The sequence below is a fragment of the Mobula hypostoma genome, chromosome 7 (assembly GCF_963921235.1).
Source record: "Mobula hypostoma chromosome 7, sMobHyp1.1, whole genome shotgun sequence".
NCBI lineage: Eukaryota > Metazoa > Chordata > Chondrichthyes > Myliobatiformes > Myliobatidae > Mobula > Mobula hypostoma.
The window spans coordinates 132900585-132921615 of NC_086103.1; the positions used below are offsets into that span (position 1 = coordinate 132900585).

Below are 21031 nucleotides of genomic sequence, written 5' to 3' on the forward strand. Positions count from 1 at the left end.
TTAATCTGGCATTTAAACTTCAATCTAAACAATGCTTAAATAAATATAGTAAATACCTGATGCACTCAACAGGTCAGGCAACATCTACAGAGTGACAAAGGGTCTCGAGACATCAGCCTCTGTCTCTCTTTCCACAGGTTTCCACCTTATACAAGGGGTGATTGATAAGTCCGTGGCCTAAGGTAGAAGGAGTCAATTTTAAAAAAACCTAGCACATTTATTTTTCCTACTTTTACACACTTAGTCCAGCGGTCGTGGAGCATATGGATCCCTTCTTTGTAAAAGTCGGTGTCTTGGACCTCTAGAAGTGGTCCACAGCAGGAGTGATTGATAAGCTTGTGGCCTAAGGTAGAAGGAGATGAATTATTAACTTCAAACTCCCTGCATTTTCACTCAAAGAGTTGAACTGCATGTGCATGTAACGAGAGCTGTATAACTCATCTCCTTCTACCTTAGGCCACAAACTTATCAATCACCCCTGCTGTGGACCACCTGGACGTCCCAGACCCTTTCGTTACATGTACGTGCAGATCAGCTCTTTGAATGATAATGCAGAAAGTTTAAAGTTAATAACTCATCTCCTGCTACCTTAGGCCACGAACTTATCAATCACCCCTTCTGCGGACCACTTCTACACAGAAGGGATCCGTATGCTCCACGACCGCTGGACTAAGTGTGTATATGTAGGAGGGGACTATGTTGAAAAGTAAATGTGGTAGGTTTTCTAAATTTGACTCCTTCTAACTTAGGTCATGAGCTTATCAATCACCCCTCGTAGTATATTTTGGATATCCATTATATTTTGAAATTCCATGATCTTGATTTTTTTTATTTTCATTTTTCTGTTGTATTCTAATGAAGGGTCTCAGGCCTGAAACATTAATTTTATTTCTCTTTCCAGAGATGCTGCCTGGCCTGCTGTTTGCAGCAATTTCTGGGTTTTTTTTCATTTCAGATTTGCACATCTGCACTTTTTTTAAAATTTCAGATTTGCACATGTGCAGGAATTTTAACACATTTCCATTGACAAGGGATACTTAACTAACAGCAATCAAAGACTAGGAGATGTCACCTCATAGTCTTAAAGCCTTTGTTGAAGGGTATTGGCCATTTACCTCAAAGCCTCTTGCAACTGAAGGAAATACAGAGCAGAAGGTCAGAATTAAATGAAGTAAATAGATGAAATTTATTTGTAAGACAGTATAAATGAGGACAGTATGTGTTGGAAAAGAAAAAGACAAATTGCTGGAAGAACTCCATAGGTCAGGTGCAACTATGAAAGCAGAGGGATGATCGACATTTCCTGTTGAGCAACATTGTGAAGAAGACCAGGAGAGGTATCCTAGGTGACCTGTCCAATAATTACCCATCAAAAACACATATTGATCACAATCGTACTGTTGTTTATGAAAATTTGCTTCACACAAATTAATAAATCCTATCCATTCCTGCAATCGATGTTGACTTCCAACAAAAATAATTTATTTTTGGAAGACTTTGTGAAGAATGTGAAAGGCTCTACCTAAATGCAATATTTGTATTTTTTTAGCTAGTCAAGCTAAAATAATGCTTTTACAATGAATACAAAAATTGACTTTAATTACTTGATTCAACAAATCTCCCGACAATAGTGACATAGTACTGTTTGGAGATAGGTATCAAAGGTTGTTAAATTGTCCTTCTGCTGTGCATCATATCTTTTCTTGTCCCCATGCAATGTCACATACAACACAGAGGAATAATTTTCTAATACTGGTCCAGCTTGCGTGAAAACATGTTGCCTGATCTATCCAAAATACACTTGCTATTCTTTAGTGTTTTAGTGACTTGTACTATGGTTATCTGCTTGTCTCATGTGGTTGATTGTAATTTTATTCTTTGGATTTGAACACTGTTGTCTTGGGTTAAAACTACTCCAACTTCTGCACAAGTGCTATCATCGCAGATGCTATCTTTGAACAATTCGTGAATTTTTCAATATAATTTGTGTTTAAGTCTATAGTTTTTACTGAAAATAACTGAGGAAATACTTCTGAGGACTTGCTTAAAAATGTGGCTTTTGTATTTTTTTACATTGCTAAACTCTATGTTGACCATATATTCTGTAGTTGACAATATACCAAGCAGTTTTCTTTAAGAATGCGGCTTTCAAAAAGCAGATACTGTGCAAAGCCTGCTGACCAATCACATTTCTTTGTGGACACCTAATAGAATATATTAGTCAGTGACTTGGCTGGGTACCTCAGAGGGAGGAAAACCAGGATTAGTAGAACGGAGGACACTAATGGACTGCTTTGAATGTGCAGATATTATTTATTGTCATTTTCATTTTGGTTGCAATTCATCATACAAACCAAAGTTGATACGTTTGCCGAAAGACTTTTTTATTACTGAAAATGTTTGATTTTGCCAAAGATAATAACCAAAAGAAAACTTTAAATGGGACCAGAAATATGAAATGTACAATGTAACACTAAACAGAAAGAAAAAAAATCCCTTTTTTGCAGATCACCTAAATGTTTTATGAGTAAAATCTCTTCCTAGTCAGTACAGTGAATTGTTCAAAGGCTGTCTATATCTCAACATGTGTGTAGTTGAGCACATTCTGGTCTGGGATGGAGCTTCTGCTGCCCAAACAATTGTTTTGTTGTTGTTTTTATTTTATAAAAATGAATGAAGCATGAAGGAAACAGTAAAAAAAGAATCTGCTCCTGAATAAATTGAGTGTAGTGAATAATTCCATTGCAATCTCTACCATGATCTTGAAAGGACCTTATGACAAAAAGTAATCAACAAAACAGCAGTCATGGATTTCACTGCTACGCAGTGAGAAGATTTACCCAGGCAACATCAAGAAACGGGGCAATGAACTCACAGATCACAGTAATGGCTTACCTGTACAATTTCTTATTCAATATTCCCCACAAAAATAAGTGTCTTCTTCTGTAGTGTTCTATCAGTATTAGAGGCTATTTTGAAATAGCAATTTCTTGTGTTCAGCCTGTCCGTTCTCAAGGAGAAGAATATTCGGAGCACACCCAATCACTGATTATTGAAAGGCACACTGGCAGAAATTCAATACAGATTTTACTTGAACAACAGGAATTCTGCAGATGCTGGAAATTCAAGCAACACACATCAAAGTTGCTGGTGAACGCAGCAGGCCGGGCAGCACCTCTAGGAAGAAGCACAGTCGACGTTTCAGGCCGAGACCCTTCGTCAAGACTAACTGAAGGAAGAGGTAGTAAGAGATTTGAAAGTGGGAGGGGGAGGGGGAGATCCAAAATGATAGGAGAAGACAGGAGGGGGAGGGATGGAGCCAAGAGCTGGACAGGTGATAGGCAAAGGGGATATGAGTGGATCATGGGACAGGAGGTCCGGGGAAAAAGACAAGGTGGGGGGAACCAGAGGATGGGCAAGGGGTATAGTCAGAGGAACAGAGGGAGAAAAAGGAGAGTGAGAGAAAGAATGTGTGTATAAAAATAAATAACGGATGGGGTACGAGGGGGAGGTGGGGCCTTAGTGGAAGTTAGAGAAGTCGATGTTCATGCCATCAGGTTGGAGGCTACCCAGACGGAATATAAGGTGTTGTTCCTCCAACCTGAATGTGGCTTCATCCTTACAGTAGAGGAGGCCGTGGATAGACATGTCAGGATGGGAATGGGATGTGGAATTAAAATGTGTGGCCACTGGGAGATCCTGCTTTCTCTGGCAGACAGAGCGTAGGTGTTCAGCAAAGCAGTCTCCCAGTCTGCGTCGGGTCTCGCCAATATATAGAAGGCTACATCGGGAGCACCGGACGCAGTATATCACCCCAGCCGACTCACAGGTGAAGTGTCGCCTCACCTGGAAGAACTGTCTGGGGCCCTGAATAGTGGTGCGGGAGGAAATGTAAGGGCATGTGTAGCACTTGTTCCACTTACAAGGATAAGTGCCGGGAGGGAGATTGGTGGGAAGGGATGGGGAGGGACGAATGGACAAGGGAGTAACTCTGCTCTCAAACGCACCTCTCCCATTTCTCGTACATCTGCTCTCACCCCAACCTCCCACCACCCCACTAGGAATAGGGTTCCCCTTGTCCTCACCTACCACCCCACCAGCCTCCAGGTCCAACATATAATTCTCCATAACTTCTGCCACCTCCAATGGGATCTCACCACTAAGCACATCTTTCCCTTCCCCCTTCTCTCTGCTTTCCACAGGGATCACTCCCTACGTGACTCCCTTATCCATTCGTCCCCCCCATCCCTTCCCACCGATCTCCCTCCCAGCACTTATCCGTGTAAGCGGAATAAGTGCTGCACATGCCCTTACACTTCCTGCCTTACCACCATTCAGGGCCCCAGACATTCCTTCCAGGTGAGGCGACACTTCACCTGTGAGTCAGCTGGGGTGATATACTGCTTCCGGTGCTCCCGATGCAGCCTTCTATATATTGGCAAGACCCGACGCAGGCTGGGAGACCATTTCGCTGAACACCTACGCTCTGTCTGCCAGAGAGAGCAGGATCTCCCAGTGGCCACACATTTTGATATGTCTATCCACGACCTCCTCTACTGTAAAGATGAAGCCACATTCAGGTTGGAGGAACAACACCTTATATTCCGTCTGGGTAGCCTCCAACCTGATGGCATGAACATTGACTTCTCTAACTTCCGTTAATGCCCCACCTCCCCTTCGTACTCCATCTGTTATTTATTTATTATTATTATATATATATTATTTTTTTTCCTCTCTCTTTTTCTCCTTCTGTCCCTCTCACTATACTCCTTGCCCATCCTTTGGGATTCCCCCTCCCTCTTTCTTTCTCCCTAGGCCTCCTGTCCCATGATCTTTTCATACCCCATTTTCCAATCAACTTTCCAGCTCTTGGTTTCATACCCCCACCCCTCCTATCTTCTCCTATCATTTCGGATCTCCCCCTCCCCCTCCCACTTTCAAATCTCTTACTATCTCTTCCTTCAGTTAGTCCTGACGAAGGGTCTCGGCCCAAAACGTTGACTGTACCTCTTCCTAGAGATGCTGCCTGGCCTGCTGCGTTCACCAGCAACTTTTAAGTGTGTTGCTTGTTATCAATTCTATTCAGGAGGAGGTTGGTAGGGACATCTATAGTAATTCTGCATTTACAAATTTCATGAAAACAATGACTAGCAGAATTAATTTGTGTGCAAATATTTTCTGCTGCTGAAATTTCATTGTTATTTTAAATGATTTTTCTTCCTGTCATCTTTGGTCCATTTTTCTCTTTCTTTTTCCACCATTTATTAGTCATTTTCACCCTGTAGGTTGCTGTTAGTGATGCGAAAACAGTTAGACAACAATAGGCAGGAATCAATCTTTAATTTTAAAAAAATTCCTCTTGTCCGCGTAGTTGGTACTAATCCAAGAGATACAGGATATATTGTATACAGTATATATGCGCGTGCACGCGTGCACACACAAACACACACACACACATACATGCATATAGCACATCCTATCTCTCTTGGATTAGAACCAAATAAGTGGACAATCATATATGGTGTATTCTGGTTAATTGGGACACATCAGGACCAGTACATTTTGGCCTAATTAGCTGAAGTTTCATGGAAATGGTTAAAAAGTTATAAAAAAAGACAAACTACCATTTAACTGAGTTACAAATTATGTATTTAAATAAAATACAAACAAATTAGAACATTACCAATACCACAATTGTTTAACTGTTAAGAAATAATACACAGTTTTATACAGAAGTACTGTAGTAGCTTTGGTAGTATTCTAATTTATTCTGTATCTTACTGAAATAAATAATTTGTTACTCAGTTAAAAGTAGTTTGTATTCTTTATACCTTTATAATTATTTCTATGAAAATTGGAGCAAGGACTTAATTGGGCCAAAATGTAATGTTCCCAATGTGTTCCAATTAACTGGAATCCACTGCAGGTGTGTATATAGATATAGATATATAGATTGTCCTTGTTGATTTTTACCCAGTTTACACAATTTGACACCATTTAAAACAAAGAATAAACAGCTGTTGAATAACATTGCATTTTCATTAACCTCTGAAGGTATTGCCACCAATATGTTGCCTGTTTTCTTCCTCCTGTGACTGTCCTGATGTATGTTGCTGATGTCTATGAAGTGAGCTCAGAGGTTAGGCTGGTTGGCAGCTGAAGAACAGGTTGAAAAGTCCTCTTGGTTTTAGCAACAGTTTCTAAATAATCTCTTAAATCTTCATTAATATAATGACTAGGTTAATTTATCAGAATAATGGCTTATGTTTAAAAAGGCATGAGTGCAAAAGCTGAAAAGTACCTTTGAAGACTATTTAAGTGCTACCACTAACAATAATGAGCCAAAAGATTAAGGATAGAGAAAATCCCCAGTTTCTTTAGTGACTGCCCTTTTCAGTATGTTTTTTCTCAAATACGTTATTTACTGGATGAGGTGCAGTGCTTATAATTTTCAGTTCTGTTTGTATTCAGTATGTGTCATTGTTTTTGCTCATAGATATGGATTTGGTCTGCTTGATGCTGGGCGAATACTGAAGGAAGCTGTTAAGTGGAAACTAGTTGGTCCTCAGAGGCATTGTGTGAATAATTATGTTTTTCAACAAAAAAGGTATGTTGCATCATTTCTCAGGATAAATACTGGACAGACTGCAATTTTATATATATGTTCATCAGAGATAACTAATGTATACGGTATAACATAGAAAAATCCTAAAAATATGAAATAGCACTTTATAGGCTTATGATGAAAGGACAGTGACCTGAAATGTGAACTCTGTTTTCCTCTCACAGATGTTATCTGACCTGCTGAAAATGTCCATTTTCCTTTTCCCTTTTTTTTTATTTCAGCTTCCTGGCATCTGCAGTTTTTTTTTATTTTCCTGTGGAAAATGATCAATGTTAATTACTTTAATTGCAGGCAGTTCCAGGTCACCTGTAATTTTAACTAAAAAAAACTGAAACAACCGTGTGGATTTCAAAGCATTATGGTTACCATGGTAACCAGAACCAGGGATACAGTGTTAAGTTTGGCCAGAACATCAACATTACGCCCCCAAATTTTGTCACGAGATTGGTACCTGTTTTTTTTTAATTGTTCAATGATTTAGCTGGCTAACAAACAGATAGCTAAAAGATGAGGAGTAACATTTGAGATAAAAATTCCAGAAACATTCAGCAGGTCAGAAAAGAGAAATTGTTAACATTTCAAGCCTGATGCCATTTATCAGAAGGAGGAAAAGCTTCTCTCACTTTCTGAGTTGTGGCAAAGGGTCCCAGAGCTGAAAGATTAACTTTTCACTTTCTGCAGATGCTGCCTGATCTGCTGAGTCATAGAGTTGCCATCATTTTCCGGTTTTATTTCAGATTTCTAGCATCTGAAATTTTTTTATTTTCACTTACAGCTTGCATTAGTTTAGTTGAACTCAATAACTGAATTAGATTGGAAACAATTATCAGAGATCTGCTTTCAGATTTCTGTGCAATGATGAGAGATACAAGTAGGCTTGCCTGGTGAGAGTAGGGTTCACATCAGCTGTAATATTCCACTCATTCAAGCAGCACTCAACTTCATAAGATATAGGAGCAGAAGTAGGCCATTCGGCCCATCGAGTCTGCTCTGCCATTCAATCATGGGCTGATCCAATATTTCAGTCATCCCCACTCCCCTGCCTTCTCCCTATACCCTATGATGCCTTGGTTAATCAAGAACATATCTATCTCTGCCTTAAATACACCCAATGACTTGGCCTCCACAGCCACTTGTGGCAACAAATTCCACAGATTTACCACCCTCTGACTAAAGTAATTTCTCCACATCTCTGTTCTAAATGGATGTCCTTCACTCCTGAAGTTGTGCCCTCTTGTCCTAGACTCCCCTACCATGGGAAATAACTTTGCCATATCTAATCTGTTCAGGCCTTTTAACATTCTGAATATTTGTTGGCATCTTCTGGGTTTGTTAGTTATTTGAAGTTGTTACTCAACTATTGTTCACTTTCTAGATCTTTGTTTTGCTTTCAGTTTGGAATATGGACATTACATTTGAAAAGTTGGAATTTTTTCAGAGTTGCACACAGCCAAGAGCTTTGCTGGATCGCAGAACTTTAATCTGACTTATCTAAGCATACAACTCTTTAGAAAATTGCTGAAGAACAAGGCACAAAGCAAGTGCATCTTTTCTAATTTTACAGCACAGAAGATGCCATTCATAATGAAAGAGCAGTCCACACTACCACTCCAATGCTTCTTCCTCAGAGCTGTACAATTTCCTGCTTTTTGTTTTTATCTCATTCCCTTCTGAAAGCTCCTCTTTGTCTTTGTTCAGCCTGTCAGACACTACATTACAGATTAATGTAACTCACGTAAAACAAAACCTCCTCATCTCCCATCTGGCTCCGACTTCAAATCTGCCGCAGGCCTCCTCCAGCACTGAGTAAGGGAATGGCTGATATGAACTTTGGCTCCAATCCTACCTCCCTGCAGTCAAAAATATTCTGCCTTAACCTTGTATCTACTTAAATGATTCAGCATCCACAGCCCTTGGATAGATTCACAACCTTCCACGAGAAGAAATTACTTCTCAGCTGATTCATCCTATCTAGGCTCTGTCTGATCTGTAGTCTGTTTCACTATGGCTCTTGGCTGGTTCTTGTTTTTTGCAGCTGCGAAGGAAAGGGCACCATCTACTCTGGTCAGCATTCACTGCTCTGCAAAAAGTTGCACAGCCAGTCAAACACAGTCTTTGAGATGTGATATTTATGTCAGAAACTAAATACTTCAATAACATTTGAGTTTGAATCAAACTGGATAAACAAACATTTTCCATTTGTTCTCTGGTATAGTACAGGCATGGTCACTCAATGGTTTTCACTGCTGGCACAGCCGTATCTGATACCATAAATAAATTTGCTGATTGGGGAATGAGAGTTTCTCAGTAATAAACTCAGAGCTGCTTTCACATCTTAACCACACCTCAACAACAGCCAAGATTTGAAAGTTGCCAGTACGTAATTGGATACATTAACTCCATTCTCTTGTTGAAGTTGATGCATCCAGTTCCCCGCTGGAAATTTTACCATGAAGATGCCAGGATAGTGATTGAGAAATAATGAGGTGCAGATACTGGAAAGCTGAAGTTAAAGCACAGAATGCTCAAAATGGACAGTGGTTCAGACGGCATCCACAGAGAGAGAAACAAAGCTAATAAATGGAGCTATAAGTTGATTACCCTTCCTCAAATTGAGGCAGATTAGAAAACATGCAAATTTTAAGTTGCAAGTATTGAGGAGGGAGGACGAAAAGAAAGAATGTCTTTGGTGGGGTAGTTCTCGGTGGATATGGATTTCGCTGAGAGAGAAATATTGAAATCTTCCTAATGACAGCAAATATACTCAAAGGAGAGTTAATCGGGGGACAACAAAGGAATGGATTGTGAAACTGTGCAATATAGAGCATAACAGTTGCTGGAAATCTAAAATAAAGAAGTATAATGGGAAAGCCCAAAATGAAACATGGACAGAAAGAAGTTGGTACTTCAAAAGGGACCATGGACCAGATTGAAAAATACTGCAGTTACTGAAATCTGAATCATGAGTTGTCCTGCAAGGGAATAGAGAGCTGGGGGTGCTTGGCTGGTTGGGGCAGGCTTTTGGGTTGTGTTTTAGGTCTGTTGCCTTACCTTTTCTGTAACTTACAACACGTCTTCTTTCAAAAAATGTTTCCAGTTCTGATAAAAGGTCATCAACCTGAAGCAAATAGTGTATTTCTCTCTCCACAATTACTGCCTGATCCCGTGAGCAATTCCGGCAATTTCTGGTTTTACACCAGAATAGTCGTCTCTATTCAATAACACCCGTTAATTTTTCATCATGTATTTTAACAGTTGATGTAATTTGGTGAGTGCCACGAGTACATCCAAATGATCAGATCTAAAAGGCAGATTGAATCACTATTGGAAAGAATATGTATAAAAGGAGTATGGAAATGAAAGGGACCATAACCCAGACTCAAGATTTGATAATCCTCACAAGTGACCAGAGTTGTTAATAATTAATCAATACCAGCAGTATGGCATTTTGAAATGTAAATGTGATGGATGAGGGCACGATTCTGTCATCAGCAGAAACTGATGTGACTAGAATAGGTAACGTGAAGTCCCTGGTGACTGGGGAATGCATGGCTGCAAAGGTAGAACAAGCCATCAGAGAGCATCTCGAGCAGCAGGTAATTATTGCCTTGACCTGCAACTCACTTTCAAGCCTCTTTCCCAGAAGAAATTTTAAAAAATAGACAGAAAATTTGAAAAGTGCATAAAAAAGCAGGGGCACTATCTAACAGTGATGGATCTATGCAGTCTAAATGATTGGAATGTGCCATTTTATTTAAAAGCTACAGTTTCTGTAAAATGACTATTTTCCTCTCCTCTCTTCTGTTCAATCCTCCAGATCTATTCCTACAAAAGGTTCTCTGATGCTGAGTCTGGAAACAAATGCATGCCATGGAAAAGAGAATGCAATTGACACACTCGAGCATGTAGAGGTGAGAGAGGCTCTAACAAGCACAGCTTTCACCAGTCTAACCATATTTCATAAAATGGAGATAAATGAAGCAGGCAATGGCTGACATAAATCAAATTATGTAGAGTCAGAATTTTTTGTGTAAACACTAATAAATATTTTACTGACATTTAAACTTAAAAAATTAATGCTGCCTGTTAAATCTGTTTGACTGTAACTTTATCAGATGAACCAGAATTTAGTGCAATGCAGAGCACTCAACCTGCTGGTAACTGAGGCTAATAATAGGATTGTTTATGCTGTAATCCAATAAAAATATTGAAGATTTATTTAGAAGCCAGCACTTGGCAACATGGATACTTTTCTGTTTTGGCATGCCTTTCATTGGCTGATCAATTGACTAGTTCAAGAAAATTAAATGTTTCATCTTAGCAATTAAAAATTGCCAAGATAGAGGTCAGATCTATTTATTTTAGGTTCCTTTTTATCAATTACTGTACAAGTACTCCAAGTCATGTGCTTTCCTTCACTGTAATAGATTATGCAGTGTTGTATGATTCAGCGTCTTAGTCATAGAATCAAGGTTGCGCAATCAAGACCCTTTCTAACGATTTATGCACATAATTTAGTTTAAGCAGACTATTCAGCACGGTGCTGAGGGGTTACTGCAATATTGGAGATCCCATCCTTTATCTGAGATACTGAAGCAACATATGGTTTTGGACTTTAAAGTTTTCTAAACGTTGATTGAAGAAGAGTAAAGAATGTCTAACATTTATACCTGAACCAATACCAACAAAAACAAATTAATTACTCATTTATCTAATTGCATTTTTGTATATCCTGTTGTGTAGAGATGACTGCCATACTTGACTACAATATCGACATTTAATACTTTAACTAAGTACTCTTGGCACCATTGGCCATAAACATTAACATTTTCTCTCTTACCACTGTGCTGCGACTTAACTTTTGGATATAGCTGTAGTCATAAAATACAATTAGATATAGGAGCAGGATGAGGCCATTCAACCCATCAAGTCTGCTCTGCTATTCCATCATGGCTGACTTATTATACCTCTCAACCCATTCTCCTGCCTTTTCCTGTAACCGACGACACCCTGAATAACCAAGAACTTAGCAACTTCTACTTTAAATATACTCAATGATTTGGCCTCTGCAGCAGTCTGTGGCAATGAATTCCACAGATTCACCACTCTCTGGCTAAAGGAATTTCTCCTCATCTCTGTTCTAAAGGGTCGTCCTCATAGTCAGAGGCTGCACCATCATTTGGGTTTGAAACAATCATCCAAACCACAAATCAATTTGAATTTTGTCTCAGGAAACTTTAAGCATTCCTAATGTGCCACCTTTAATTGCAGGGCAGCAAGCTGGCAAAGCAGATGCTGCACAGTGGGTTCATAGCTGGGATTATTGTCGACAGAGTAGCAATTTCCAGAAAAAGCAACAGAAATTATATTTAAGAAGGAAACTTGCACTTATCATGTCAGCAGGATGTCCCAACCAACGAGTAACTCTTTGAAGTGCAGGCCACAGTTGTTGTGTGGATAAATGTGGCAGCCATTTATCCTTGTATGCATTCTCTGTATGTGTACAACAAGATCCCACAAAACAACAGTAAATTAAATCTCTAATTTATCTGCTTTAGTGCTTTTAGTTGAAGTACAAATACCTGCCAGAAACCAGAAAAACTGCTACTGCTTTTTTTTTTCAAATAGTAAGATTAGTTAGCCCTGTAACGTCAGTCCATGCAGTCAGCTGGGTCGTCAGCTTCTGTCTTCATTGGAAAGTACAGTATGCGCCTCTGTCCACGCAGTACATCCTCGGTGCTGTACATCAGCCCAACTTGCAACCTTATTTCATGGAGTGGCCATCGAGATGGGACCTCTACTGTGCCAAGCTGCAAACTTGATACTCCTCACTTCAACTTCATGAATGCAAAAGCAACTGCAAAAAAAGCTTTTATTAACAGAAAACAAACAGCACCCAAATCAATACTGTTTGCAAAAAGGAGATAAAATGGGAGGAAATTGATGATATAATAAGAAATTCTAAATATGGTTCCAATGGTAATCAACAAAGCAAATATCCCAGTCCATTCATTTACTGAGAAATGGCTTAATTCCACAATGATGTTTGAAAAAAAATTAGGAGTTATTACATGTGCAATATTGATTTTATTTTTTATGTTGCTGTCACTGTAGAAGAAACTCTAATGACTTCTTAATAGATCAGATTAAATTTAGCTTCACTAGAGCCAGACCTTTAACTTATGGAGGTGTCAGGAAAGTACTTGTAAAATCGCCTCATTCATTGAAGTCTCAGTAAAACAATAGGCTGGCACCTCCATGGTTACAAAGCTGACACTACAATGAAATTGAATTCAGTGTTGCAATCATATGTGAATTTTGTCAGTGTTCTCAGCTGTGCACTTAACATAATAGCCCCACTGGTATTAAAATGTAGGATAATTATATGTTGTTTGATGTCCCACACTCCTTTTGCTGGGAATAGGACAGAGGACTGAGATTGAGCACATGATGATACAGTTAACATGAACCCATATTAATGCAGAGTTGCTAAAAATAGAATTGTCATTTTGGATTGCACTGTTGTTCCATATATGTACTTTATTTGGGAGGGATAGGAGGAAGTCAATGCCTGGATGAAGGCATGGGGGTCAGGGGGAGAAATGATTGAAAGTAATCAAGACATGGAGCTGTAAAATTGAATGCTTTCCCTGTCAGTATGTTGCATGATTCATAGAATTAAAGCTGGCCTCTAAACTGTTAGAATATCAGATTACTTTCCCTGTGGTGGGGAACCTTGCTCACTTTATAAGATTATCATGGGCAGCGTACCTGCAATTTTTCTGATATTCACTTGGAACGTTCAGTGTCCTCTTCACTGATATATACTCAGAAAATTATCCTGGAGATTACAGCTACAAACCTGCCAGAGAAAAAAAAATCTGCACTGGTGTGAGACAGTTAATTGTAGCATTTTCAAAGGTTAATTTATTATCAAAGTATGTATCCACATACATCTCTGAAATGTGTCTTCTCCAGATAGCCATGGAACAAAGAGCGAACATGAAAGTCATTCAGAGTGAAACATCAAATCCACCCCCCGCAACAGAAAAAGAACGGCGTCCCAATAATCAACCCGCCAAAAACCCCCTCCCCCACACAAAACGAAACAAGAACATTGACCCCCAAAAAACAACCCCACCCCTGCACAAAAAACTAACGGAACACTAAGAGAACATCAACCCCCCCCCCAAACATCCACCCCTCAGACAACAAAACGGAAATGGAACAGGCGATAAAAGTGCCCAAAAACTGCCATTTTCATACATTGCAGCATTTACCAAAAACTCGTTGAAATTCCCAAATTCTTCCTGCAAATGACTGATATGTTGCACTTTTATCTCAGATAAATTAAACTGAATAAACACTAATACCACGGGCAATATCCACAGATCACAAAAATTGTCATCAGGCCGCTCAAAATCCTATTGATTTCACATTTTTGTTGAGGTTTTCAATAACGTAGTTGAACTCTAAAACCTTTGAATCCAAATCCAAGGAAGATTCCTTCCCAATTCCCACTTCCATGATGCTGATCCAATTTGTCACCATGATGACCAATCAATTGCTTCTCATTTACCTGAGGCTCAAGGATCTTTTTCAAACAACATTAGTCCAATCTTTTTGTGCAATTTCCCCACTCATTTCCTACAAGGAGATTTTTATTAGCCGTCACATAATATTCTGAACTTGTGTATTATGACGCCAAAGTGGCCACTTGACTCATCAGTCAGTACTGGATTTGAGCACTGAAACAGACGATTTAGCCCAACTGGGCCACTTAGCCCAACCAAGAAGCCCATCCAGGCTAGTCTCTTTTGCCAGAGTTTGGCCCATGACATTCTGAACTTTTACTACCATACACCTATCCAAATGTCTTTTAAAAGTTGTTATTGTACCACTTCCTCTGACAGCTCATCCACATACATTACATCCTCTGTGCAAAAAAAAAACTAGCTCCTCAAGTTCCTACTGGATCTTTCCCTTCACAACTTAAACATATGCCCTCCAGTTCTTGATTCCCCAACCCTAGGAAAAAGGTTTGAGTGTTTTCAGCCTACCAATGCCCCTCATGATTTTATGCACCTCTCAATTTTCTGGACTCCAATACAAAACGTCCTACCGCTCATTATAACTCAGTCCCTTGAATTCTGGAAAACTCCTCATAAATTTTTTCTGCACTCTTTCAAGTTTGATGACATCTTTGGATGGCCAACGCTGAACTCAATATTCTAAGTGCAGCCTCACCAGCATCTTGTACAACTGCATCATGACTTTCCAGCTTCTATACTCGATACATTCAATGCTGAAGACCAACTTGCCAAGTCTCCTTCACCACCATCTACCCATGACTCCATTTTACTAAACCAAGAACCTGTACTCCAAGATTCTCTGCTCTCCAACATTCCCCAAGATCCACCAGTTCATAGTGAATGTTTGATATGATTTTCCAAAACGCAACACCTCATGGTTATCTGAATCAAAATCCCTTTACCATCACTTGGCCCGCTTACTAGATGATCAATATCTCCCTGTAATTTTTGATAACTTTCTTCATTAACTACTATACCACTTATTTTAGTGTCATCAACAAACTTACCACGCCTTCTACATTCTTATTCAAATCATTAATGCAGATGACAAACTTGGTCTCCCCTTTCACGTGACAGGAGCGATATCTTTCTCTTCTTCATTAGTGAAAGAGAGGGACCTGTTGTGATGTTGGAATGTTGGGATGGACAGTAGTTTTTGATGGACTCTGGATGTCTTCAACCTGAGCCTGAAGCTCCGGAGGGTTCCTGTGCTGTGGAAGACGTCCTGCCTCGTCCCTGTGCCGAAGACACCGCACCCCAGCGGCCTCAATGACTACAGACCGGTGGCATTGACCTCCCACATCATGAAGACCCCGGAGAGACTTGTTCTGGAGCTGCTCCCGCCTATGGTCAGGCCACACTTAGATACCCTCCAGTTCACCTACCAGCCCCGACTAGGAGTTGAGGATGCCATCGTCTACCTGCTGAACCATGTCTACACCCACCTGGACAAGCCAGCGAGCACTGTGAGGGTCAAGTTTTTTGACTTCTCCAGTGCGTTCAACACCATCCACCCTGCTCTGCTGGGGGAGAAGCTGACAGCGATGTAGGTGGATCGATGTCATGGATTCTTGATTACCTGACTGGCAGACCACAGTACGTGTGCTTGCAACACTGTGTGTCCGACAGAGTGATCAACAGCACTGGGGCTTCACAGGGGACTGTCTTTCTCCCTTTCTCTTCACCATTTACACCTCGGACTTCAACTACTGCACAGAGTCTTGTCATCTTCAGAAGTTTTCTGATGACTCTGCCATAGTTGGATGCATCAGCAAGGGAGATGAGGCTGAGCACAGGGCTACGGTAGGAAACTTTGTCACATGGTGTGAGCAGAATTATCTGCAGCTTAATGTGAAAAAGACTAAGGAGCTGGTGGTAGACCTGAGGAGAGCTAAGGTACCGGTGACCCCTGTTTCCATCCAGGGGGTCAGTGTGGACATGGTGGAGGATTACAAACACCTGGGGATACGAATTAACAATAAACTGGACTGGTCAAAGAACACTGAGGTGGTCTACAAGTAGGGTCAGAGCCATCTCTATTTCCTGAGGAAACTGAGGTCCTTGAGCATCTGCCGGACGATGCTGAGGATGTTCTACGAGTCTATGGTGGCCAGTGCTATCATGTTTGCTGTTGTGTGCTGGGGCAGCAGGCTGAGGGTGGCAGACACCAACAGAATCAACAAACTCATTCATAAGGCCAGTGATGTTGTGGGGATGGAACTGGACTCTCTGATGGTGGTGTCTGAAAAGAGGATGCTGTCCAAGTTGCATGCCATCTTGGACAATGTCTCCCATCCACTACATATGTTCTGGTTGGGCACAGGAGTACATTCAGCCAGAGACTCATTCCACCGAGATGCAACACTGAGCGTCATAGGAAGTCATTCCTGCCTGTGGACATCAAACTTTACAACTCCTCCCTTGGAGGGTCAGACACCCTGAGCCAATAGGCTGGTCCTGGACTTATTTCCTGGCATAATTTACATACTACTATTTAATTATTTATGGTTTTATTACTATTTAATTATCTATGGTGTAACTGTAATGAAAACCAATTTCCCCCGGGATCAATAAAGTATGATTATGACAATGACTATGATTATGGTCTCTAGGGTCTTGCTATTGCTTGCAAAGTGGGTGGTGATGGGGGGTGGGGCTCTGATGCTTTTTACTGGAACAAATGGGAGAAGGGGGAAGGGGAGGGTTGATGCTTCGCTGCTGCTTGTGCATGGGGGACAGGGGCTTTGGGATTGTAATGTTCAGCTGTCATTCATTCTTTTTGGGTTTTTTCCTCTCTGTTTTGTGGATCTCTGTGAAGAATATGGATTTCAGCTTGTATACTATAAATGCCCTGATAGTAAATCAAACCATTGAACCATTGAAACAACAATGGCCCAATAGCAGCCCAGAATAACTTTATAAGAAGAATCATTGTATAATGATAATTAAATGTCAGTCATGTTGGTTCAAATGAATACGTACAGCAGCTCGATTGCCACAATGTTACTCTTCAGCTCTTTAGTTTGGATCCTTCGATATGAAGATAAATATCACTATTGTAGTCTTGGATTTATCTGTTATGATGTCCCAAAGCAAGAGCCAGGAAGGAAATACATTGCAATTGCCGAAAAATGTTTTATGATTGTGATGTATCTCGCATGAGCATTTTATACATCAAACAAAATCCTGGGAACAGGTGTTGACTGGGTAGGTTTGTTTGATCGTGCAAATACTAAAGGATCGAACTATTTCAGGTGACTGTCACCATTTCAAGCATTTGCCGTGGAGACTTGAGCATTCATCTCACCTCCCCAAATGGTACCAAGTCTGAACTCCTGGGAGTTCGTATATTTGATAACAGCAAAATGGGAATAAAAAACTGGACATTCATGACCATCCACTCCTGGGGAGAGAACCCCAAAGGCGAATGGAAACTTACGGTGAGTATATTTTAGCTTGCTTTTAGCTTTGGTTTTGTTTGACTTATGACCTTCAGGATCCTGCTTTATGAATTTCAGTCAATGTATGTGATGATGCAGCCTGCAGAGTAATCAACAGATCGCACTCAGTTCTCATTCATTGTAAACGTAAATTCACCAGTCATAATAAGGGAGGAAAGAATTGTAATTATACAGCAGTTTGAATGGCTTTCGTGACTTTGGAATCTCCCAAAGGCTCCAGAGCCATTAACATGCATTTGAAGTCACATTTGTCAATTGGGCATTAATATCATTGTCCTTCTGAAGAGAATTTGTTAGGCCAGGGTTTTCTTTTCCATTCCCACTTATCACCATCTATGACTAATGCTTTTTCTGAATTAAGAACATCTTATGAAAGGACACATATGAACATAATAAATTCAGAGCAGGTGTAGGCCACCTGGCTACTCGACTATATTGATAAAATCACTGTTAAACTGAGGCTAATGAAGGGTGAGCAAGTTTTAGTGGCCACTGTCACCTGGATCTGTCTCGATGAGCAAACCATTACAGTTAAGTCCCATGTAAACTCTCGAAATCACACCTCATTTTCCATCTGTCCACACTGTAGTCCTCAGGACTTAATACCAAATTCAAGAATTTCAGATAACTAATACGCATATTTGGTGAGTTTCCTATCAACCAGTATTTATTTTGGATTCCAGCAGCTACTGTGTTCTGCAAGTCACAGCCAGCGGACCACTTACTCGATAAAACACAATTGCAATCACGGCCAGCATATTATTTATGTTTATGAGACACCAGACTACATAATGTTGCTTGAATTCAGCAAAATAACACCAATTTAGAGTTATCAGTGATAACATAAAAGCAAAATACTTCAAATGCAGGAAGTCTGAAACTGAATCCAAATTTTTCAAAATGTTCAGCAGGTCAAACAGCAGGTACAAGGGAGAAAGGGATAATGGTCCAGGTCAATTCTAATTCGGTATTTTGTTCCATATTTGGTGGCCAAGATGATGAGTATTTCCCCAATAATTTCTAATGTTCATTTTCCTTTACTTTAAGAACTCTTTATCTCATTATCTCATGTTCTTGTTATTTATGCTATTTATTTATAATAGCATTGCACAGTTTGTTGTCTTCTGCACGCTGATCTTTCATTGATCCTGTTATATTTTACTGAGTATGCCCACAAGAAAATAAATCTCAGGTTTGTACATAGTGACATGTATGTACTTTGATAATAAAATTTACTTTGAACTTAGAACTTTGAACTTAACAAGAGGAATTCATTAAAAGTCTATATTTTGTTTGCCCTGAGGGGATCTGTGGTTAAGATGGTTGGTAGTTTCTGCAGCATAGGAAGCCATTCAGGGTTACAAGTAGAGCAATTATTGATAATGTCATCATTATCAATAGGTACATTACACTTAAACAGATACTGACTTTGTTAAGTATTTACGCTTTTGGTTTTATTGTTTTTAATGTAATGAAATAATGCAAGTTTAATTGAAAATAATAAAATCAAAGATGTTAATTCTCTTTTATCCATCACCTTTTGCCAATCATTTTTTATGGATGTTAGAAGCCTAGAAATTCATTTTCATAACTCCAAAATGTTTCTAACATTAATGGAAATACTGGCAGGAGGTCAGGTTTCACATTTCCCAATGGATGCTATGAGGCTATTCATGATTTTGCTCTACTCAGGGCTAAGACCGTTTTCAGCTGCAACAGATGAATGGGACCAGAACTTGCGCCCAATGATGACACTTCTAGTCAGGGCCCTCAGTGTTTAACCATGTAGGAAGCAGCAACTCCCAATTTAGGTCCATGCCCCATGAAATTTAGAAGTACCAGAGATCGGCAGACTGGACTGCTTTCAGTTCACTCTTTCAGTATTGCACCACATAGTATAGTGCCCACAGTCATTGATTCATCAATGTTCCACACCAATAAGCCTGGATCCGGTGCTAGATTTGACCTGATGCAGGACCCAAGACCCCAATGAATTCAATAAGGATTGTAGGAATCAATAAAATGGTGATGGCTCACTCTACTTTAAATTTTTTTTCTTTAGTTTTATGTTTTAAAATATCAGTTTGTATTTTGAGTCTTTTAAGTTTTTCCTTAATCTATTATTTCAAATGTAATAGTTATAAAAAAGAATTCTGAATTGTAGAGAGTTTTAAAAATACCTGATGGCTTTTGCAGCCAGCAAAGCTGTGTTGTATTTTTGTCAGCTGTCAGGATGGAGCCTTCTCACTTCACGTCCAGGGGTCCGTGCTCTCTCCCAACCACACAGGCAGAGCTCTGGATGCTTTGGGCCAGCAAGGTTGGCCTCACCATCTGGATGGAGTAATGAAGGCCTAAAGGGACTGTGAGCAGATACTCTAAGTGGAAGGACAAGATCAGTACTATTACTGTCTGTGAATCACCACACAAAGTGCCTTAAAAATGCCAAAAATGAAAAAAAATTGACTTTCTAAATGCCTATTTCTGCTATTCTGTTGAAAGATAATTCTTTTAAAACCTAAAATTCTTTTGAATACCAAAGTGAAATTCATCATTTCAGGACCAGTAAAGTGCTGAAGACATTATTCAGGGAACTTTGGCAGGAGAGGTGTCTGAGTACATTACCACAGATGTACTGGTAGAGTTAACTAACAAAATTGTAGCTGAAGTAGCTCAGGTTAATGAAATTGCTCCCTCTGTGACTCCCTTGTCCATTTCTTCCTCTCCACTAATCTCTCACCTGACACATATCCTAGCAGATAGCCAGAAATGCTACACCTGCCCGTTCATCTTCTACCTTACATCTATTCAGTGCCCCTAACAGTCATGCCAGGTAAGGCAACACTTCATCTGCGAATCTATTGGTGTCGTCTATTGTATCCAGTTCTCCTGATGCGGCCTCCTCTATGTTGGTGAGAACCAACATAAATTGGGGGACTGCTTTGTCGAGCACTTCCACTCCATCCACCAAAAGCAGAATTTCCGGGTGGCCAACCACTTTAATTCCTACCCCCATTCCCACTCCGACATGGTGATCCATGGTCTCTTTTGCCACAATGAGGCCACTCTCAGGGTGGAGAAGCAACACCTCATATTCCATCAAGGTAGCCTCCAACCTGATGGCAAGAACATCTATTTCTCCCTTTGGCAATTTTTTTCCTCCCTCCTCCCTTCCCTCTCTTCTATTCTCCACTCTGGACATTTACCTCTTCATCTCACCCACCTATCACCTGCCCTGGAGCTCCTCCTTCTTCCCTTTCTTGCATGGTCCACTCTCCTCCCCTGTCAGATCCCTTCTCCTCCAGCCCTTTATCTTTCCCACCCACCTGGCTTCACCTGCAACCTACCAGCTAATC

The 21031-nt window shown here is 40.1% G+C and overlaps 1 protein-coding gene and 1 long non-coding RNA gene across 3 annotated transcripts in view; one reads left to right on the forward strand and one right to left on the reverse strand.

Annotated features, from left to right (window-relative positions):
• The window catches only part of LOC134349540 (PC3-like endoprotease variant B), a 797797-nt gene that overhangs the window by 702808 nt on the left and 73958 nt on the right, over positions 1–21031 (forward strand). For both annotated transcript variants that reach the window (XM_063054023.1, XM_063054024.1), the window contains exons 14-16: positions 6497–6607; positions 10443–10536; positions 17472–17657. In XM_063054023.1, coding sequence (XP_062910093.1) covers positions 6497–6607; positions 10443–10536; positions 17472–17657 — 391 coding nt within the window. The remainder of the gene's footprint in view (positions 1–6496; positions 6608–10442; positions 10537–17471; positions 17658–21031) is intronic.
• LOC134349543 (uncharacterized) lies at positions 12120–20159 on the reverse strand. The gene is made up of 3 exons (XR_010018703.1): positions 19859–20159; positions 13397–13506; positions 12120–12482 (listed from the first exon to the last, which is right to left on the reverse strand). It is a non-coding gene; the product is annotated as an uncharacterized LOC134349543 (long non-coding RNA).